Source organism: Muscardinus avellanarius, assembly GCF_963383645.1.
Source record: "Muscardinus avellanarius genome assembly, chromosome: 10".
In the NCBI taxonomy this organism is placed as follows: Eukaryota; Metazoa; Chordata; class Mammalia; order Rodentia; family Gliridae; genus Muscardinus; species Muscardinus avellanarius.
The window spans coordinates 103,974,382-103,997,374 of record NC_137796.1 but is presented as its reverse complement, the minus strand read 5'-3'; the positions used below and the strand labels follow the sequence as shown (position 1 = coordinate 103,997,374).

General features: G+C 56.9%; 1 protein-coding gene across 1 annotated transcript in view; it reads left to right on the top strand.

Moving 5' to 3' along the window:
* Nucleotides 1-20,316, top strand: part of CLEC16A (C-type lectin domain containing 16A) — a gene marked incomplete at both ends in the record, with an annotated part of 240,689 nt that extends 220,373 nt beyond the window's left edge. Inside the window, 2 exons of the mRNA XM_080704466.1 lie at nt 9,534-9,692; nt 19,958-20,316. Coding sequence (XP_080560592.1) covers nt 9,534-9,692; nt 19,958-20,316 — 518 coding nt within the window. The remainder of the gene's footprint in view (nt 1-9,533; nt 9,693-19,957) is intronic.
* Nucleotides 20,317-22,993: the final 2,677 nt, after the last annotated feature.

Here is a 22,993-nt window from a genome sequence, read left to right as displayed (position 1 = left end):
ATCTGGGATCTCCTCCCATCCTTGAGGCAGTTTATCTCTGTTTAGAAATGTAAAGAGGCCCCTTCCCTGGCTCTCAGCTTTCTTTACTTCTCCTTAGAAATGTAAAAAGGCCCTTTTTCCTGACACTCCTGGCTTTCTTTACTACCAAAGATATATTTTTAAAATTGTAAATCTTTCCCAATACTGGTACATTAATACATTTTGAAACCTTTTCCCAATACTGGTACACCTGATACTACAAGAAAAAAAAAAAGAGTTAAATGAGTTAAGATATTCACATTTTTAAAAATCAGGAGGTTTTACATAGATCTCCAACTTCTCTTGGCCACCAAGGAACCGCAGCCACCCTGGGGCCCGTGTTCTCAGGCGCCCACAGTTAGGAGAAGCTGTACCCGCCAGTTTTCCACAGTGCCCACCAGGCCTGCTGTCCCCTCTGTCAAGGCTGATGCCCCAGGTCCTACATGTCTGCTTAAAACTGCTTTTTCTTTCCCACGAAAAAGAACTGCTTCTCAATGTCCAGGTCTGTATTCAAGTAAGCAGCCGGCTGGCACACGGGATGTCCTGGGAGCTTTTGGCCTCTGTCCCCACCACGCATGCTCATATTACCAGCCAGTGCAGTTTTTGAGACTAGGATCCACAGAGAAAGGGAAAGGAAGCCGGTGTGGTGCCATGCTCCTGTAATCCCAGTACTTGGGAGGCTGAGACAGGAGGATCACAGGTTAGAGGCCAGCCTCAGCAACTGGAAAAGAGAAGGAAAGCCCCACCCTGGCCAGGCCCAGTGACAGCCAGAACGGGTCCTTTTTGTCTCATGTAAAAACTGAAGTTTCACTATTAGAAGAAAAACAAAGTTCAGAAAAGGCCGTCATGTGGTGGTGTCTCTGCAGAATGAGGCCCTGCCCCAGCCAGCCACATCATCCCCGAAGCCGCTTCTGAGGACGAGGCCGAGGAGGGTTCATGGGACAGAAGCCCTGAGGTGAACGAGCAGGTCCTGAGAGGCCAGCCGCCCGCGCGGTCCCCGGCCTGGGCAGGGGGAAGCCCGGGCTGAGTGTGACGCTCCCCTCCCATAGTGCCCGTCCTCCCACGGTCACCTCGCTGGCCAGCGCGTCCATCGTCTGGTCCTCTCGGGCAGGTTTTGTCTTGGGACTTTCAGCGCTCAGTCCCGCTTGGCATTAGAGTGAGGCTGTAAACACGAGCTGCCTGGATCCCGGAAGCGAGTCAGGCAGAGATGCGCTTGGGACCAGAGACCCGCGGAGAGTGGGGATCCTTGTAGCCGGCGTGGCAGTGCACACCTGTAGCCTAGTACTTGGGAGGAGGGTTCCAGGTTGGAAAACAGCCTCAGCAACTGAGTAAGAGCCTTGGCAACTTAGTGAGACCTGCTTTCAAAATCAAACATTTTTAAAAGGGCTGGGAGCCGGGCGTGGTGGCGCAGGCTTGTAATCCCCACGCTTGGGAGGCTGAGACAGGAGGATCGCACGGGTTCGAAGCCAGCCTCAGGTACTTAGTGAGGCTCTCGGCAACTTAGTGAGACCCTGTTTCCAAATAAAGTATAAAAAATAGGTCTGGGAGTATAGCCCGGAGGTTGAAAGCCCCCAGTACCACCAAAATAAATAAATAAATAATAAAAGGGCTGGGGGTGGAGCTCAGAGATAGAACGCCCCCAGGGTTCAATCCCCAGTACTCAGGGTGAATCCTGGACCAGCTAGGCCCTTCCGAGCCGTCATGTCATAGGTCCCTGCAGAATCCTCCACAGTCGTTTCCACATCTTCCAAAGGGCAGGGTCTTGGTTTTTGTTTCGTAGTATCATTTTCACGGTCTTTTTTTTTTTAGACTTTTTTTTAACCTGGAATATTTGAATTTCATTCGCATACCCACAATCCTCAGAGCACTGTCAGTGTACGAAAGGGCAGCCTCGAGCAGGCCACGGAGGCCAGCTGCCCTCCCGGGGACTCAGGAAAGTCTGACGCAGCCCTGCCCCCCAGTTTTCCAGCCTGTGCATCCAAGCCCTTCCCACCGTTTAGTCAGGCCCCATCGTTTCCAGGTCTCGGCCCCGCCATGCAATCTGTGCGGTTTGGTGTGAACCCAGACGGAAACTCAGTTCTTAACTGGATTCCACCAAATAAATTCCCCCGTTTCGTGCTGGAAAGAGTTGAAGGGGCTGGGGGTGTGGCTCGGTGATGAAGCGCTGGCCTGGCGTGCATAAGGCCCTGGGCTTGATTCTCAGCACTGCAGGAAAGAAGGAAAGGAAAGGAAAGGAAGAATGACGGAGGGAAGGAAAAGAAATTGGAAGAGAATTTCCTAAAGATGTGGGGCTCATGGAGAGTGATTACCATCTCACAGGCCCACCCTGTCTTTCCTTCACCCCACCACGCCCAGCGCCCCCAGGAAAACAGGGCAGCTTTTCCGTGTCCAGAAGCCCTGGGGCAGCCGGTCCCTCGTGCCCTGGGGCGCCAGCTCATATCTTGCACTGACAAAGCTTTTCCCTCCAACTGTGTCATTTAAGATTAAATTCAACAACACTGAAAAGAACTCAAGAGAGAAGTTCATTTCCCACTCAGGTACAAGAAGCCTGGATGTAGGTAGTCCAGGGCTACAAAGGACATCAGGAACCCAAGCTCCCCCTGCTCAGTGCTCTGCCATCCCCGACACGTGATTGCCCCCATGGTCCAGGATGGCTGCTGGATTTTCATCCGTCACATCCACGTTCCAGGAAGCAGACTGGAGGAGGATGTACCCCGCTCCCGTTGGGGAGTCTTGTAACCTCACACACCCTTCCCGTGTCTGTCTCGTTGGCCATATCTTGGTCATGTGGCCATGCCTACTGGCCAGGTTCTGTGACTTGCAGGTGGAGGGGATAATGCTTTGGGGCCAACCAGCAATATCAGAAATGTAAACATATAAGCAAAACCTTCCTACCCCAGAAGATTGCAGCTGCTGGCTGCTATAGCAACAGTAGTGATTGCACAAAATACCCATGCATCTTGGAAGTCCGTTTCTTGTGCCCTGCCTGGTGTATGGCTCCATTTCCATCTGTAGTTCTGGGGTTTGAGGAGGAGCCGGACTCAGATGGTCTCTGGAAGCTAGAACCTCTCCAAGTCCTGTAGATCTGACTAAGAATCTAAGGATAGAGATGAGACTAAATATCTGCAACACCGCAGGCCGGGAGGAGAGGGGCCGGCTCTGCTCAGCCCCCTGCAGCTCTAGCCGCACAGGAATGGTGCCATCACCTGGATTGCCCTCGCTTTTCTCTTTCTTTCTTTCTTTCTTTCTTTCTTTCTTTCTTTCTTTCTTTCTTTCTTCCTTCCTTTCTTTCTTTCTTTCTTTCTTCCTTTCTTCCTTTCTTTCTTTCTTTCTTCTTTTTGTGTTTGTTTATTTGTTTTAGGTACTAAGGCTTGAACCCAGGGCCATTCTGCCTCCAAGCTACACCCCCAGCCCTTTTTTAATTTTTTATTTTGAAACAAGGTCTCTCTAGGTTGATGAGAGTCTTACTACTTACTGAGGCTGTACGTGAGCCTGCGGCCCTCCTGTCTCAGCCTTGGGATTACAGGTGTGCACCACCACACCCAATTATTTTCATCCTTTAAGAATCCAGAAATGCAGATTTATGTGTGAAGTCCCCTAGTGTGTAAATGGTGGTACCAACAGTAATAAAACACACACACACACACACACACACACACACACACACACGCACACACGCACACACGCAAAGCAAAACACATCTGCAGGCCCCTGGGCCACGCTGGCAGCTCGGGTTCTGGTCGTGATCGCATGGTAATGTGGGAACCCTGGGAGGGAGGGCTGAAGACTGGGAGGCCTGCGGAGAAAATGGGGATTGTCCCAGGTCTCAAAGCCAGCATGGACAGAGCTTGGACTCAAACCCAGGATGCTGCCTCCACGCCCAGTGCTCCCTCTATCAGTGGGCCTAAAATAGAAGGCTGATCTTTTTGTGGTATTTTCATGCTTAAATGCCAGAGAATTAGTCATCAGTTCATCTTCCCAGGCTAACAGGCAGAACGGGGCCGAGAGGGCGACAGGAAGACCCCAGCACAGCCCCAGGCTCCTGGACAGCAGGGGCATGTCGGCGCCAGCCCACCGGCTGCCCAAGCATCGTCCCTGGCCCAGCTCTGGGGAGGTGTGCTGGAGGCCAGATGAGGCCCTGGGGTGTCAACATCAGGCTGTGTCTCCAGCTCCCAAGTAGCTCGCGTTCCTGCCTCACCCTCCCTCCCTTTTTTCCCTGGCTTAAAATAATATCCATAAAAGGACCAGGCGGGCTAGTGCATGCCCATGTTCCCAGCTACTTGGGAGGCTGAGGCCAGAGGATCGTGAGTTCAAGGACAGCCTGGACAACTTAGCAAGATGCCGTCTCAAAATAAAAATGAAGCCAGGCATGGTGGCACACGTGTACAATCCCAGCCCTTGAGAGGCTGAGACAGGAGGATCGTAGGTTCACAGCCAGCCTCAGAAACTTAGCAAGGCCTCCCCCTCCGCAATTTAACAAGACTTTGTTTCAAAACAGAAATAAAAAGGGCTGGGGATATAGTTCAGAGGGAGAAGGCCCCTAGGATCAATCTCTAGGACCACAAAAGTAAGCAAATAAATAAAAAGAGCTAGGGAGCGTGTAGTTCAATGGTAGAGCGCCCCTGCGTTCAATCCCCAGCACTGCAAATAACAATAGTGATAATAATAACAATATTCACAGTAGGAAATCTCAGAAAATCAGACAAGCACAAAAACAGGGAGGGAAACCCCACCAAATATAACCACCTGGTTCTCTCGATAGCCTCTGCCGCTGTGGGCAGCTGTGTCTGCTCCGGACGAGGTGGGAGGGCGAGGCTGGGCTTCTCTCTGTAGAAACACATAGGACCGCCAGGCGTGGTGGCGCACGCTTGTAATCCCCGCGCTTGGGAGGCAGAGACAGGAGGATCGCGCAGGTTCGAAGCCAGCCGCGCGCGCTGGCTTAGGAGACCCTGTTTCCAAATAAAAATGTAAAAATAGGTCTGGGAGTGTAGCCCGGAGGTAGAAGGGCTTCCAGGAACCCCAGTACCACCAAAAAAAAAAAAAAAAGAAACACATAGGACCTGCTCTCCTAACCACTTCTCACTCCTCTGTGCATCCTCCATTTCCCTCAATGTTCTGTCTTCCTTTTGCCCGCATTTTTGCGACAGCAAAGGATTGCGTCCCCTGCCTGTATTAGCATTCGCCGGCCTTTCCCTAGTTATTGGACGCGCCCTTCGTCTGTTCTACACACCAATGCATCGAACACCCCTGTGGTTCAGCTTGCAGATCCACCCACAGTGACGTCCGCCGCGGAGCTTCCTAGGTGTGAAAATGGTCAGAAGGTACAAATTTCCAAGTGGCCTTTGGTAAACATTCTGCTGGCACTTCTTGGGACATCCCCGGGCAGAGCCAAGGATGCTGTCTGTGAGAAGATCCGGGGGCGCCTTTGTGCCGTGGCCTGTCCCTTGATCTCCAGCTCGCCTGTGCATTTGCAAGCACTTGGCAGTCTGTGTGGGTTTGACACGGGCCCAGAAAGGCCTCTGGCACCTGCGCCAAAGCTAGTTCTTCCGGAACCGATCTGGTAGGATGAAGCAAGAGTCAGAAGCCAAGATGCTCAGCCCTCCCGACCCTCGCTCGGATGTGGCAAAGCGACCAGGGCGGCTGCCACAGTGATTTGGGAGAGTCCTCTGAAACTGCAGGGCAGCCTCCATAGCCAGCCCAAAGAAAACACTGCTGCGCCTTTCCGGCCCCCAGGGCCACAAGGAGGGAGAGTAGAAAGGAGGAATTGGGGTTTTTTTTAGTAGCGGCGGGTGAAGGAAAGGTTTATTCAGTTGCCTGTGCTCAGCTAGAGGATGGGAACAGAGGTTGGCGACATTTTGTCTATTCAGTCCTATCTATCTATCTGTTTATTCATTCATTCATTCATTCATCCATTCATTCATTCATTCATTCATCCATTTGGTGGCACTGGGGATTGAACCCAGAAGCAGTCTACCTCCAAGCTACACTCTTAGCCCTACATGTATGTTTTGCTCTGAAACAGGGTATCACTAGGTTGTTAAAAGTCTCACTCCTTGCTGAGACTGTCCTCAAACCTGCCATCCTCTTGTCTCAGCCTCCCAAGTCCTGGGATTACAGGTGTGCACCACCACGCCCGGCTCTGTACACGCAAGCTTTATTGTCAGTCTGTAGCTTCACCGCCGCTGACTTATTTCCCAAATGCAGGAATTAACTTTCTCTCCCCCCATGCCCCGCCTTTGCTGTGCTTGGGACGGAACCCGGGGCCTTGTGCGTGCTAGGCAGGTGCTCTGCCCCTGAGCCCAGTCTCATGAAAGGGCACTAGCATCCTGACTACAGTGTCACCATCTCATCTGGTCCCCCAGGCATCTGGTACCATGGTGATAACCTGTTCCTTCCAAGGAGCAAGAGAGAAGACCTGTGTTTCCAGAGAGGGCGCGACCTCCTGGGTCACAGCGGTACCTCTCCTGCCGGGGCTATTGTTGGGAGCACACGAGGCTGCACCCCCGAGGGCCCAGTATTTGTGTTTGATGGAGAGGCAGCTGGGGAACAGGCACCGGTCCTTTTTATTTGTTCAGCACTAATTCGTTTTCCAGACAAGTAAACAGCTTGTAAAGTCAAGGGTTTACCACTTGAAGCGATTAAGAAGTAAGCAGCAGTAAAACTCATTCTGTGAGGGAGGCTGATTGTCCCCAAGGAATCTTCCTGCCGGGCGTTTGGATTCGCCGGATGCCGCCATCACTCTCCTGCGTGGGCTTGCCCGCCACACACACAGCCTGCCACGTAATACGTCTTCCTGAGGATGCTAGCGGCATCCATCCTGCCAGCCCACCTCTGCGGTGGGAAGAACCGGGGCTCCCCATGACCCTCCCACTCAAAGCACGTTCCCCCCACACCTCATCTCTGTGCCCTTACAAACTCAGTGGCCCCCAAAGCCTGACCTGGGGTGTCAGTAGGGCCCTGGCTTTTAAGGAGCTGATCATTAGATGAAGACAGAGTCTTACATTAGTACAAAGAGTCCCTCCCTGGTGGCTAGGTGTGGGTCCCGCTGAGCTCTACGAGTGTGGGGTGTGCGCTGGAGCAGCAGGTCCAGTCTGGATGGCGGGAGGAAGCGCAGAGGCTGCCTCGGCCCCACCGCTGGTAGGTGAGCAGATGCAGGTAAAATCCGGCTTTTCTGGGGCCACAGCCTGAGCTCCATCTTCTGCACCAGACCTAGCACCCTGCTTCTGTCCAGGCCTGGGCAGCAAAATGCACTGCCGAGCCGTAGCAGAGCCAGGATGCCGCCGCGCATGCTCCCGACAGTGACCCCCGCCTGAGAGCCTGACGGCACCTCTGGGACCCACAAGCTCACACTTTTTTGGAGACACGGGTCTTCTCGCTCCCTGTCAGGACCCTGGTTATTACCATATACCTCTGCAAGCCATGTGGTCTCCATGGAAACTCCCCAGCTGAGCGTGAAAACAGCCAGACAGCATGCAAACTAGCTTCGGGGGCTGTCTTCTAATCAGACTTTGCCTAGCCTGGCATGATGGCGCACGCTTATAATCCCAGCACCTGGGAGGCTGAGACAGGAGGATGCAAGTTCGCAGCCAGCCTTAGCTACTTAGTGAGGCCCTCTGCAATGCTGTGAGACCCTGCTTCAAAATAAAGAATTAAAAATAGGGCTGGCTGGGGGTGTGGCTTGGAGGTAGCATGCCCCTGGGTTTCATCCCCAATACCGCAAAAAATAAAAGACTTTACCTACCAAACAGGCACTGGGCTGTGGTTTGCCAATCCCTGCTGGGTGCCCTGCCACCTTCCTGAGTTCTAAGGAGAAAGGATATGGAGGGAGATATACCAAGCGATGTGCGCAGTATGAATGCGTTCCCTTGAATCTCGCTAACATGAATGACTACAGCGAAAAAAAGGAAGGGAAAGGAAGGAGCGGCCGGGCTCGGAGGGCTTCCCCGGCTCCGGCAGTGCAGGGCATGGTCAGGTCCGGGGCTCGGAGGGCCTCCCGGGCTCCGGCAGTGCGGGGCATGGTCAGGTCCGGGGCTCCGAGGGCCTCCCGGGCTCCGGCAGTGCGGGGCATGGTCAGGTCCGGGGCTCGGAGGGCCTCCCGGGCTCCGGCAGTGCGGGGCATGGTCAGGTCCGGGGCTCCGAGGGCCTCCCGGGCTCCGGCAGTGCGGGGCATGGTCAGGTCCGGGGCTCGGAGGGCCTCCCGGGCTCCGGCAGTGCGGGGCATGGTCAGGTCCGGGGCTCGGAGGGCCTCCCGGGCTCCGGCAGTGCGGGGCATGGTCAGTTCCGGGGCTCCGAGGGCCTCCCCAGGCTCTGGTAGGGCTGCTGTGCTGGACACACCCACGGGGCGTGGCAAGACTTACAGAATGGCCAGGGGAGGGGGGCTAGGGTTCTCTCTCGGCTGGAAGGACTCGGTCCCCTTCCTTTCCAAACTGGGCGCAGCTTCTGAATTAAGGCGGAGGCAGCGTGACCCACAGGGCTTCATCACCGTGCACCTGGCCAGCTCCTGGGCTGAAGGTGCACCATGGGGTCCACCACGTGTTATGGGGTTGTCCACAAGGTGTTTGTTCCAGGGAAGTTGGGGGGGCAGGTTAGAGAATAAAATCAGAAGCCATGGCCCTTGGGACGCAGAGTGTAGATAGGGCGGACGCGTTGGTCTGTAGGAAAGCCGGGGCTGGCCTGGCTAAGAGGGGCTGAGGGGTGATAAAGAATGCGTTTGGTGTTCGCTTCGGCAGCACGTGTACCAAAATTGGAGCGATACAGAGAGGAGCATGTGTTGGGGGCGCTCGCCACGTGCCCCGCCTGTGCTGGGCTTGCTGGGGAGTTGACCTTCATTCCCACAGCAGTGGCGGCATGCGAGTGGGTAGCCGTGCCCCAGCTCCTGGCTGGGAAACAGAACACGGCACCTGCCCCAGGCCTGGTGCTTCTATGTGGGGAAACAGGTTCCGCCTTCTGGGCCCAGGCATCTCCAAGACACGGGCTTGTCCCTTCCCCACCCTAGGAGGCCACAGACCACAGACTCTCCAAGTCCCGGAATGGCTCAGAGGTCCCTTTGAGAGGCTCCCAAGCCCGACCTCACGAGACCCGCGAGGGCAGAGTGGGCTCTGGCACGAGTGTCCAGGGCTGTCCTGCAGCTGGGTGACTTCCCCGCTCAGGCTCAGTTTCCTCCCCTTGACAGTGTGGGCAGGTCCACGAGGCCCCGAGGTTCTACCATAAGGGTACTCGCCACCCTGTGAAGCCCGAGGGCCCGTGTCCCCTTCAGTGGTACCCAACACAGCCTCAGCTCCCAGCCGCCTCTCCCTTGACACGGCTCCAGGCAGCCAGCTCCGTCCCTGAGCAGTAAGGTCAACCCTGGCCAGTGAACAGGCCAGGACGTGCAGGGAGCCAGGGTGGGGGTTAGGGCGGCCTCGCATCATCGAAGCCCCATCCTGCCTTTGGGCGGAAGCTCGCCCAGGGCCTCTGAGCAGACCTCCCTCCGGGCTGGCTCCCTCCCTCCTCATTACGTGCCTGTCATCTTGCAGGCTTCGCTGTGGCCCAGTGCATAAACCAGCACAGCTCGCCGACCCTGTCCTCGCCGTCGCCGCCGTCGGCCAGCGGGAGCCCCAGCGGCAGCGGGAACACCAGCCACTGCGACTCCGGGGGCTCATCCTCCACGCCCTCGGCGGCCCAGAGCCCCGCAGGTACTGACCACGTGCTCAGTGGGGGCGGGACCGCGCAGAGCCCCCCGGCCCTCCCCGCTCCTGTGTTTGGAGGACGCTGGCGCTCGGGGGCTGGGCAGCTGGCTGAAACCCACCGGCCATCGCCCCCAAGTCATAGGGCCCACCCAGAGCTGTCTCCTGGGGCCGTTGTTGAAAAGATCACGCCCCTGCTCGTGTTTCCCCCTCAACATGCCAGTTTCCTCTTTAAGGTTTGGTCCAGTAAGGTGTGCGCCTTGTCTGCCCTCGCGAGGGTGTCAGGATGTGGTGCAGTCTCAGCTGGCTGCCCCTTAAGTTAGTCCAGTCCGAACACGGCACTGGGCGTCCGTGGGCCCCTGGAGTTAGTGTGCGATGGGGCGTGAAGGGCCCAGTCCAGCCCCACCAGCCCAGGTGCCCTCCGCTGCCACCCTCTCACGTGGGAGCACCTGGTGGCACCGCAGGATCCCAGAGAGCAAAGGCAGGGGCCCGCTTCTTGAAAACTGTGGCCCCAAGCATGTAGCGGAGGAGCAGGACTCAGGCAAGGGCAGGCCTCAGACAGCGCCCTGCAGAAGCCGGCGTGCCGTGCCATGCCGTTCCCCAGCAGTACCGTCCCACCAGTCTGAGGGCCCCAGGACTCCAGCCTACACCCCAGTTGGGGACCCTCGTGTCCTTTGCTGTTCCTGCAATGTCCAGTCCGGTGTCCAGCCTGTCGTACTTCATGGGTGCCTGACCCAACTGCCCTGAAGTCACGGAATAAAAGATGGTGACAGGAGACAGGGAGGCTGCGGCCATGCTGCCGCCCCTGGGCACCAGGAGCGAGGCCTCCCGGGGCACCCGCATGTCTCTCTCCAGTGTTTTCAGCTTCTATGTTCCCAGCAAAGGGCGAGCCAGCCTGGCCTCCATGCCCGTGGCTCAGGCCACCAGACCGCCTAGGCCTCCCCCACAGAGCACCCACAGGCCATCTCCGGCTTCTGTTGCCATCACGAGATCCAGGCAGCACGGTCACCCTCGAGCCACCTCACGGGACCCTCTCCTACTTGGCATCTGCTCCCCCACCCATCCCAGGCGCAGGGAGGTGACTGTGTCTCTGAGGGGCTCCCAAATCTGACTTAAGGCTCCCTGACCAAGCACTTGCCGGTGTGGTTCCCAGGCTCTTGGCAGGGAAACCCAGACCGCTCCCTTCAGAAGCCAGGAAGAGCTGAGAGTCCAGGTCCCTCCCGATCCTGGTCTCATGGCTGCACGGGGACAGGCATGCAGGGCTGTGTGTCTTCCTGCTCCCGTGTGTAACCTCTGCCTGCGTGTGTATGTGTGTGTCTGTGTGTGCAACCAAACACGTTTCCATTCGTCCCTGAGATGAAAGCTCTCTCCCCACTAGCTGCAGCCCCCCCCTCCCATTTTGAAGGAGGCACAGCCAACAGCTAAGTGAACAAACCAGCTTTTACTGTTTACTGGTTCCCTCGAGCAGAAACCAGCCAAGCGCCTCATTCCCTGATCCAATCCGGTCTTTGAGGGGCCCTGGGGCCCGGGGTGCCTCCCCCAGAGGCCAATCCGCAGTGGGTGTGGCTTCCTCTCTCCCTCTCCTTCCTCAGCCCCTCTCTCCCTGCCCCCCTGACTCCCTGCACTGTGCCAACAACGTGCCTTCTCGTCTCAAACCCAGGGCTCTTCGCCCAGCTAGCAGGTGGCCAGGCAGCTCTGGTCACAAGTGATGGGACCTTGGAGGTGTCTGTTCCCGGTCCATGTGTGCCCAGCAGCCCTGCGGAGGCAGAAGTGCAGGCCCCTTTTTTATACTGCCTGTACCACTCTGCAGACAGGAAGATAAGTCACCTCCCACAAAGCCCGCCTCCCAGGCAGCGCACTCCACTCTCAAGGGGGGCAGAGCCTTGGGATGCAACTGGTGACCCCTGGAAGAGGGTGGGTGGCAGAGCTCAGGAGTCCTCCTGTCTTCAGGCCAGGGGCCCAGGCCAGCCCTACAAGGTCTGTGTTCCTTTCTGTGGCCCTTGGAGGAATGGTCAAACCAGATGGATCCAGCATGTGCTTGGTATCCTACCAAACCCTGCTAGAGGGAAAGCCAGGGAGGAAGGCGGGAGCTTGTGTTCAGGCGGGGCCCTGCTGGTGGCCTGGTTTGACACTGGCTCTGGACGGTAGGCCATTTAGGCTATTGATCCGGGGAGGCCTCTGCACGGCCTCCTGGCCAGACTTCCCACCCGCCCAGGGCCTGCCACAACCTGCCAGTGGCGGCATCCTCAGAGCGCCGGCCAGCGGCAGGATGGGCTGCGGGGACTCCAGCTGCCCGCTGCTCTGTCTGGAAGGCTGCTGCCCCGCCTTGGGGCCATTTGTCCTCAAAGTGGTTTTTGAGGGCACAGTGCTAAATCAGACGCATTCCTGTCGCTGTGTTTACAGAGCCTCCCAGAGTCCAGGAAGCTCCCCGCTGCAGCACGCAGCTGGAAGGTCCTTTGAAGCCAGAACTAGCCAGCTCCAGGGGCCTCTGCCATGGGAGCGCTGCGCGTGGCCTGGTGTTTGGCTGGTAGCATGCGCCAGAGATGCCACCGCCTGGCGACGGGGCAGGACCAGTTCCCCAAGGCTCCCCTCCGTGGCTTTGGAAGCTGACACCATGCAAGGATAGCGTTAAAGTTAGGGTGTTCCAGAAATACAGTTAAATGGGAGGCTCAGAGTGGTGTTTTGTAGCTCACTAGGATGACCGTATCTTACAATAACTTAATGTGTATTTCAAAATAGCTCACAAAGAAATGAATGTTGAAGGTGCTAAAAATGCATATTACCCAGACTTGATCATTATACATTATACACATCCTTCAAGATATCACACTATACCCTGTGAGCACGTACACTTACTATGTGTCAATTCAAAATTGGTTAATGTTTTAGAAAACCTTCAACCCCAGGGGGGTGACCTTCACGTTCCTCTGGCAGTTCCCAGGGCCCGGGCACCCGCGAGCTCGGCCTGCCTGGTGTGTGCACGCTCCATAGCACCCAGCACACACTACTCCCCAGGGAGCCCATCTGGCCCCGGCACCGGCCAGAGAGCGAGCGCCCTACAGACTCCCCTCCTCGCATCCGTCACGTCCCACCTGCCGGTGCACAGCTCAAACACAGGGGCTCAGAAAAGGTGCGTCTAGCGAGCAGGAGGGTCCAAATATGAACCCCGTCCTTGACAACTCCAAAGCCACACGCCACTTCTAAACAGCCCAGCAGAATATCCGATGCGGTTCCAAGCCTCTCTCAGGTTACTTGGAGGGGTGCCTGAGAGACCTGCGTCTTGGACTGGGTCCTGCGTCCCTTCTGATAGGCATGGTTGTTCAGGGCCCAGCGAGGAAGCCAGAGCCCCATTCAGAAAGGCCCGGGTAATTGCACCATGCCAGGCAGCAGAGAGCTGGGCTGAATGGGCCCCTGTCGGGGGGGCCTATGGTCCCCCAAAGTCAGCAGCAAGTGGACCCCATGTGGCCACGTCTCCTCTGCCCCCATGTGTAGGTTTGTCACAGTTTAAATGGTGCCGGGAGCTCTTTTTCTTATTCAGCTAAGGTTTGTTGAATAGAAAAAGTAAAACCAATTAGCCAGGCAAGGTGACTCATGCTTGTAATCCCAGCATTCAGGAGGCTGAGACCGGAGGATCGCGGTTCACAGCCAGCCTCAGCTACTTAGTGAGGCCCTCTGCAACTCAGTGAGACCCTATTTCAAAATAAAGAATAAAAATAGGGCTGGGGGTGTAGCTTGGAGGTAGAATGCCCCTGGGTTCCATTCCCAGTACTGCAAAAAAAAAAAGAAAAAAGAAAAAAAACACGAATAGGCAGTTTGGTGCAGCTTTGACAAGTCTTTATTACAAAATCAGTAGGAAAGAGAAAGAGAAGAGAAGGAAAAAGCCGCAAAGCAGCGTGCTGGCACACAGGCTGGAGAGCCCGAAATGGAGCTCTGACCCCTTTTGGGACCGCGGCCTTTAACTAGATTTTGTATTGTGTCTTCTTATCAGCGTCACCAAGGCTGGGAACCTGTTCCTTAGGCAGGTGGTGCCTCTGTCTCCGGACAGTGCACTTACCAAGCGCAGGGTCAAGGACCCACCTGCCTTCGCCTCTGTCGTATCGGGCGGTGTCGGCTGCTCATCAGCTCTGGGTGCGTGGAAGCAGCGCACGGCGTTTACCTTTCCTACACCCAGGCCAGGTCGCAGAGGAGAGGAGGTCAGCAGCCACTGATCGCCTCTGTATAGTTTTAGGGCCAAAGGCTTCAATTGACTCTGAGGCTTTTACTATAGGTTAATCATTAGAACGAAGGGCAAAGAAGAGAGGGGACTCAGGATTGTAAGAGCCGCCACCCCTCCCTGCCTGGGTGCCGTGCTCGGATCAGGGCCCACTCCTGACAACCGGAACCAGGCAGAGACAGCTGGGAGTGAGGGGGGTTTATTTTCACCATCAACCCTTCGCCTACAAAAGCTGGGCCTTAGGAGCCTGCATGGCTGGCTTTGCCTGCAACCCTTTATTTAATTTATTTATTTGTATTTTTGAGATGGGGGTCTCTCTAAGTTGCCCAGGCTGCCCTTAAACGATCCTCCTGCCTCAGCCCCCTGCGTGCTGGGACTGTGCACCTGGTGTTTTGGGGTGTTTGTGCCTTTCAAGGACAGCAGGGTGCCCTACACCCAGAGTGTACAGGACCTGGGCGGGTGCAGCCCACACTGCCAGCAGAGCCAGCCTGCTGAGCTCAGCTTGATCCCTGGTGAGAAAACGGCAGAGTTAGAACCAGCATTTTCTCCTTAAACATTTTTATGGTTTTGAGAAGCTGAAATTGCAGAAAACCTATGATGGGAAAGGGGAAATGGGCCCAATTTTATAACCACGCATGGGCCCAGCTGGAACACTCTGGAGTACTGTCTGGGTTTCCCTGCACACCCACAGCGATGCACTAGCACACGCTCACACAGCCACTTGTGCAAATGCGCATGCTCACACACATGGCCACCATGCAATTGTGAATGCTCACACATTCACATACTTATGCAAATGCACACACTCACACACACACAGCCACCATGCAAGTGTGCATGCTCACACATTCACATACAGCCACTTGTGCAAATGCGCATGCTCACGCACACACGGCCACCATGGGTGTGCACGCTCATCCACACCTGGGGGAACAGGGCTTTTTGTTCTTGAAATTCAATTTTACTGATAACTTAACTCTATGAACCTCTTTAACCTAAAAAGTGGCACAGTCGCACACACACTCGCCCGTAAGAAAGCCGTCCCCTCAGATGAGAGACCCCTGTGACCTCCTCTGAGCTCTTTAGTGGCCCCCTGCGCCTCTGATCTCCAGGTACACGGATTGCACACAGGTCGCAGGTGAGCTGCTTTGAGGATAGAAAGATTGATGGGAACTGGTGCCACAGTGAAGGTCAGCCCGCCCTTGGAGATGGCCGTTTTAGAAGCTGGGCGCGGTGGCGCACATCTGTAACCCCAGGACTTGGGAGGCTGAGACAGGCTCAAGGCCAGTGCACAGTAACTTAGCAAGAAAGACCTTGTTTCAAAATAAAAAGCAAAGGGGCTGTGGGTATAGTGCAGAGGTAAAACGCCCCTGGGTTCAATCCCTAGGACCATACAAATGAATACCCATTTTTGAGCATGTCCTAGGTCTTACTGAACAAAAGAAGGGGCTAGTTCCAGGTGGCAACGCTCCGTCCCCACCCACTGCCCCCCACATACCGTCTTCACCCTGCCCGCCTCCCGCCTGAGCCGGGCAGCCCAGGCGCATCAGCAGACTTCATCGCCTGGGCCAGCGGGACTTTAAGGCCCAGCCCTGAGGGGGGCACTGTTTTTTCTCCAGTTTTCTTCATGGCACTGTTTTAAATTGTGGCAAAACATACATAACATAAAATTTCCCATTTTGCCCCTCTTTTTAGCGGGCGCTGGGTCCCGGGTACTTGTGCGCTCTCACGCGGCCCGCTGCCATGGGATGCTTTCAGTGCCGATCGCGGGGTCGCCACCCGGGGGAGTGGACACCAAGAACCGTCCCCGCCCCAGTCGGGGTCAGAAACCTGCTGGGTTCACTTAGCTGGCTTGGCTGTGGTCCCCGCCTCGCCCCTGCCCTCCCTGGGCTGCCCTGGGGAGGCGGGGTTTTCCTTCCTTAACTGCTGGTCCCAGCTGCAACCAATGCAGTTTTATTCTTCCGTCCCCTGAGGTTTCTGACCAAAACCAAGATGTTGCTTAATGACCCCAGTCTCTCCTTTCTGACAGGACCAAATCTTATCTGTCCTTAAGCCCACGAAGTCGCAGGAGTGAAGTATTTGGTTCTTAGCTCTCTGGACCCTGCTCCTTCCTCCCGGGGGGTGGCGCGGGGGCCCTGTCTGCATGGGGGGCTGGTGTCGCCCGCGGGGCCCCGTCCACGCCCCTCGTCTCGTCAGCACCTCGTGTCGGCCGCTGCCGTGTCCCTCTCTCCAGTCGCCCTCGCCGCCCCGCTGTCTAAGGCTTTCTATGATCTGTCGCTGTGTTTTCCTCTAGTCAGGAGTGGCAGGAAAGGACGCCGGAGAGTGTTCAGCCTGTCGGAGGCCGACAGCCACGGCGGCCACTGGGTTTAGTCCTCCGCTCGGCTGTTCCCACGGCACTCCACGCACAGTCGATCAGGCAGGTCTCCTCTGGGAGCCCCCGGGCCCCCGGCGCCCCACCACAACGCGGCGGTCCCCCAGGCAGCACGGTCTGCCGGGCACGGGCACAGGCCACGACAGCGCCCAAGGCTGGCCTCTCCTCTGCCTCCCCGAGCCGGCTCTGCCGTCCCTTCCTGGCCTCGTCTCGTCCGAAGACCGAGCTCCCCAGCTCTGGGCTGTGGTGTGGGTCCTTCTCCACAGCCTGGGAACACTGTCCTGTCCCCGCAGTGCTGCCCAGCCGGAGCCAACCTGAGCAGGGGCTCGGGTGGCGGTTGGCTTGAGAAGGGCTTCTGTTTACCCCTGGCCGGCCCCAAGTGAAGTGTCAAATTTCGTCAGGTTCCCTCCAGAGGCCAAAAGTCATCTCCCTTCTAATTGCACCAGGGATGGGACCGGGTGTCTCCCTGCCACCTGGTCAAGATGCCCCCGCCGCTGCCCTCCCCCGGGACGTTGCTTCGGTGGCTCCCGGCTTGTCCCCTCCTCTGGCAGTTGCGCTTGGCAGGAGGGGCCTTTCGCCTTCTTTTCCGCTCATGAACTGCCCCCCCCCCAGCTTCACCCTCTGGCTGGCTGAGCAGAGCTCCCCTCCTCGCCCTCCCCTCCACTCACCTGCCTCCCCCAGCTGACAGGATGAGTCAAGGCCCTGCCCCAAAGCTGCAGATCAGCCTCTGAGGGGCCTGGCCAGGAGGGCGGGACCCACGGCCTTGTCCGCCCCACAGGCCGGAGTCCCAGCAGGCCTGTCCACCGCTCAGGGGAGCACAGACCTGCTGGGTCTCCCATTCCCGCCTCCCTAGCCAGTGACCAGGAAATTAAACTTCTCCAAACCTCTCATTTCCTGGGCCAACCTGTGGCCTTTGGGCTCAAAAACACCAGCGAAACCAAAGGTCTAATAACCTTTGAATCTCAGCACATGACCAGAAGATGTGTCCCTGCTGGGTAAGCCCCGGTGGAGACCTGGCAGAGGACGCCTTGTTCTCCTGTCTGGGCTCGATGAACTTGCAGATCGCGTTCAGGAAGCAATTTTCAGTCATTGACAAGAAACAAAGCAATATTATAGGGGACAGATGAGAGGAGACTATTTTTTCCTATTAAAATAAGTGGAGTGAGGTATTTCTAATGGGAAAACCCAACCTTTTTTTTTTTTTTTTTTTTTTTTTTCCAATTGTTGGTCCTTTCCCTAAAGAAAAAGCCAGTTTTGTGTACATGGTATGTTAGTTGGTTTGCTTTTTAAAAAATAATGGATTTGAGGCCGGGCGTGGTGGCGCACGCTTGTAATCCCCGCGCTTGGGAGGCAGAGACAGGAGGATCGCGCAGGTTCGAAGCCAGCCGCGCGCGCTGGCTTAGGAGACCCGGTTTCCAAATAAAAATATAAAATAGGTCTGGGAGTGTAGCCCGGAGGTAGAAGGGCTTCCAGGAACCCCAGTACCAAAATAATAATAATAATAATTAATAATAATAATAATAATAATAATTGGAATTAGGTATTTCTAAGGGGAAAAACCAACCTTTTTTTTTTTTTCCAATTGTTGGTCCTTTCCCTAAAGAAAAAGCCAGTTTTGTGTCCATGGTATTGTTAGTTGGCTTGCTTTTTTAAAAATAATGGATTTGACTACAACCTTTCCTCATCTTTCATTATTCTCCTCCCCCAAAGCTCCACTGGGGGTCAGGGAAAGAGGTTCGCCAGCCCCCCGAACGTCTGCGTGCAGACACAGACTTGAGCAAAGCGGGGGCTCTTGTGCGGAAGTTTTGAAAGCACATGAAGGAGATGGTCTTGCCCCCCATCTCCAGATGGCAGGCCTGTGGCGCCCGGAGGATGAGTCATTTCCAGACCCTTCTGTCAGCTGCCAAGCTGATGTGCGGGCCCTCCTGTGTGTAGATCCCCAGACGGGCTCATGCCTTCAGAGCGAGGCCCTGCAGCAGGTGCGCTGGCTCTGACAGCCGCCTGTTCTGATGAACAGGTCGTGCTAGGTCAGACGGGAGCCTGAGCTGAAGCGGCCCAGCTTCACAGAGGTCCTTCCTCAGTGGAGCAAATCAGCTGAAATTCAGAGAAAGCAGAATTCCTGATTAGCAGGAACGCTGCGCCTCTGGGCTCAGATCTGCCTCGGTCAGTTTTCCCACCAGTGGGCTGCTGGCGCCTGCCATCCCCTCCCAGGCGAGCACAGGCCCAAAGCCCCCTGCAGGGGGTCTCTCTGGACCCGGTTTCACTCACTCTGTTTTGTTTTGTTTTTAAAGAAAGGCTGGGGCCAGGTGCACTGTCACACACCTGTTGTAAACCCAGTACTTGGGAGGTTGAGACAGGAGGATCGCAGGTTAGAGCCCAGTCTTGACAACTTAGCAAGACCCTAGTTCACAATAAAAAGGGCAGGGTAGAATGCCCCTGTACCAAAACAAACAAAAAAAAAAACCCAGAAAAATAAGGCTGGGCTGCAGCTTGGTGACAGAGGGCTTGCCTGGCATGCACAAGGCCCCGGGTTCCGTCCCCAGCACCACAAAATAATAAATAAAAATTTTAAAAACCTTAGGAAGTAACCTGGGACCTTCCAGAGCTCATCTTGCTCGGAGTCTTGTGGGAAGAGACGCGTTGCGTGTGCTGGGAGACTCGGTCTGCCTGGGCTCTCTCTCGGGTCCTCTCCCCTCTCCTGCGTCCCGTTCTTTATGCTGTTTGCCTTTATTTTGCTCTCCGGTTTTCCATTCCTTTGCTCTGTGTTCAGTTTGCCTTTCTGTTTCATTTTGGCTTCAAAGAGAGAGAAAAACTTAACCGGAATCACAGGGAACAGAACACTGCTCCTGTCTCCCCGGGCCCGCACGCTCCCACGGGTCCCAGCGTGGCCATCGCCCCGCCCGTCCTCCACTGACCCCAGGTCCCCGCCAAGGAGGATCTGCCGCCCAAGCGGGATGCCCACCGCCTTCCCCCTGCATGCTGGAGGCTGCCCTCCGTACCAAGTCCACTCGCCCTGACGCCTGTTCAGCCCGGCAAAGAGCCGACGGACCATGCGGCATCTGTTGTAGTCTAACCAAGAAAAGCACCAAAAAGGAAAAAGAAATTGCCACTCTGAAGACACCTGTATCCGGGTAGCCTTCCTGGCATCTGTCCACGGCCCCTGTGGGGGAGCGGGGCAGAGCCACGGCCTGGGCAAGCGGGGCCCTTTGTATAGCTCAGCACTCCAGAAAGGGACAAAACGAAGTTCTGTGAGCCGCGGCATTCTAGTAATTCCTTTCTGTTCTTCTTAATATCGCAGTGGGCTCCCTCTTGGGTGGTCATTGCCAAATGCAGATTCTCTGAGCGACCTGAATTCTAGGCACACCCCAGCACAGTTACCTCCATAGTCACAGACCCGGGCCCCGCAGCGGTCCCCACACACACAGCAGCCTGGCCAGGGCCAGGCATCTGCACCTTGATTCTGCACACGCCCTCAGTTTTTCCCTGGCACTGTGAGTCAGGGGAGCCCTGGGCCCTGACACCCTTTCCCCGGGCCCAGGTAAGTCTGGACTTCGCGGTTTCCGTGTCCCCAAAAGGGGTAAGTGGCGCCAGCCACCTCCGTCCCCTTCCCTGGGCTGGCTCAAGATGGGAGCGGAGCACGAGCCTGCGCACCGCAGCGCTGAGCACGGCCTGTTCTTCCTCCCCACCCAGATGCACCCCCCACTCCGGAGCGGCCTCAGCCCCACCTTCCCGGCCAGTCGGTGATCGTCAGCGACACAGCAGCAGCGGACTCCAAGCCCAGCAAGAATGTGGCCAGGGGCGCAGAGGTGGAGACGGCGCACCTGTCCCCCAGCCTCCTCCCCGCCCAGCAGCCCACCATCTCCCTGCTCTATGAGGACACTGCCGACACCCTGAGTGTCGAGTCGCTGACCCTGGTCCCCCCTGTGGACCCCCACAGCCTCCACACCCTCACCGGCACCCCCCAGCCTCCCACCCAGGCCGCAGCAAGCACAGAGAGCCCTCAAGAGGGGACTGCGTGTGCTGAGCCTGCAGGCCCGGCTGAGCACTGAGGGGCGCAGGGCCTCCCCGGTGCGCGTGGCCCGCCGGCAGGGACCCCAGGACACTGACCCGCAGCTCCCACCGCAGCACCCGTTCCCAGGCCCCTGCACACTCCAGTCCACAGCGCTCCTTTGGGATTCCTTTCACTGGTCACCTCTCCGAGAGCAGGCAGGGACCCTGGCAGGCGCCCAGTGCATGCAGGTGACGGCCGTGTCCACTCAGGGCAAGCTGGGCGCCTGCCCGGAGCCCACCAGCCCCCGGTGATGGGACCCGCCAGCGCCGCCCTTCCTGCAGGTGGCTCCGTCACCATCCCCCAGTGTGGACAGAATCCGGTGAAGTCACTCGGAGTAGAAATTCATAGAAAAGCGAACTTTGATAAACATTTCCTTGGGCTATTTATTTCTGCTTTGGGCAGCAGGTGAAAAGTGTTTATTTAAAAAGAGCATCTGTCTGGGTGGGGAGTCCCCCAAAACACCTCAACCCCAAGTTAGACGCCACGTTCGACTGTAATGATATCGTTAGGATTTCCATTTTGTTTTCCTTGAATTTCTTATACTTTAGAGTTTTTGGTGTCAGCCTCTTTTCTTAAGTGGTTCTTCTATAATTCTTCCTAACCGCGAGCCTGTGGAATGATAAGGCACCTTCACAAAAAGTTTAGACTGTTTTTAAAGGGACACGCCCACTCTCCAGTGGCACAGCCCCAGGGGCCAGAGCTGCTCCAGCGGCATCGCCTGCGCAAGACCCCTCGGCTGCACCGCTCAGGACGCACCTCGCTCCCTCCAGCGCTGCGCAGGGACCGGGTCCAGCATTGTCCTCAGCCGCTGCCATCCTGCGAGCGAGAGAAGGAGCCATGGAGGGACGCCAGGATGACAGACCCAGTAGCCATGATGGATAAAAGACCACGAAGCCATCCTCAGCGTCGCCCGCCGCCCCACTGTGCGCACGCTGGCCCCAAGAGGGCCCCAGCCTCAGAGCCGGCATCCTGCGGTCACTTGTCCCTTTATCTCCTGCCCAATGCAAGCTTGGCTCAGAACAAAAACCCACAGTTCCCTTCCCCGGGGGTGAGGACTCAGACAAAGCCCACAGAGGCTCCAGGGCGTCGATTTACCTGGCCGCTAGCAGCAGCCCCGCCTCCACCCAGGCCTGGCCGTTGAGGCAGCCTGGAGGATGCGCGCACTCCCCCATCTAGTATTAGAGGAACAGTCCTCAGCCCCTGTAACCCGCGCTCCCGCCCAGAGGGGGTGGTCACCGCAGGGATGGGCCTCTCCGCCACATGTGCCAGCGTTCGCAGGCATGAGGCCCTTCAAGCCGAAATTCCAAAGGCCCTGGCACCGAAGGCCAAGCCATGCTAACCAGAGCCCCTTGGAAAAGGGTGGAAAATGTGGCGGGGGCCCTGGGGAGAGAGGCTCAAGTCACCTGGAGAACTGCTCCCCGTGCCACGCAGACCTTTGCCTCAGTAGACCCAGGAGCAGGCCAGCCCCGGAGCTGTGCGTGTCTGGTTTTGAAGTGACTGTCTCTGAGAGACGGCAAGCAACTCCACCACACAGCAGCGCGGTGGAGACCACACCTGCAGGCGTGCGCCCCACCTTCAGGCACCGCCAGCTGCCGTGTGACACCCTCGGCTCCAGATGGTCTTGGCTTCCCTGCACTGAAGGAGAAAGGTCACGGGCGCGTGCGCAGCAACCCCGGGAGGTCTTGCTGCACCGGTCAGGCCCAGGCTTCCATCCCCAGTCCCTGGCCAAGGGCAGGCCCATCCCCGGCTGGGCTTGCAGATCGGCAGCGCCCGTGTGGGACACCTCCAGTGAGCGGGACAGGGATTTCCTTTAAGCAGGGAGGCGTATCCTCGTGCCCAGAGCCTCCAGAGGCGCTGGCCCTTGGGGCTCTGAGGAAGGTTCTGCCCTGCCCAGGTCCTAGCCATCTTGGTAGCAGAGAGCAAAGGTGTGTCTTCAGGAGCTCCCACAAACCCGGCAGCGGGGATGTCTAGGCAGGCCTGTCCAGACAGAACACACTATGGATCTGGGCAAGCCCACAACCAGAACCTCCACCCTTAGATTCTAGGCAGACGCCTGCGGCCAGCCTTTGAGACCCCTCTCACCAAGTCCCTGCAGAGAGCACTGTGGCCGCCCTGCCCCAAGTCCACTGTCAGACCCGCTGGGTTTGCCTGGCAGCATTGGGTACATGAACCCCCAGCCTCTTGGCTTTAAAATTTGCCAAAGAGACGTGCACAGCCCTTTCCAGTCTGGAGGCCTGGGTCCATGGGGCTCTTAGCAAGTCAGGACAAGGTGACCCCCCACTAGATGGCAGAGGTAGCCATAGAGCCAGAGGGAGGCTGGGAGCAGGTCATCTGCCACCCTGCCCTGCAGCTCCCGCCCACCGTCACCACCCAGACACCTGCATTGCCAGGCGCCCCAGGGGTGGGTGTCAGGACTCACCTCCCGAAGACGGCGCCCGTCTCTGCTGTCACCGAGACGCACTGTTCTCAAAGGGGCCCTGGTGAGCCCGTTCTGATCTCTCGTAGATGCAATAAATATGAAATACTTCGTAGAGTCATGTTGACATCGGGCATCCACTATAAGAATCCATATGTTCCTTCTGAACTGAATGTGTAAATAACTCTTGTGCCGGGCAGCCTCGGTGCTTCGGCCGTTCTAGGGAAGTACCTGCTTTTGCCCGTGTGACTCATGCCTC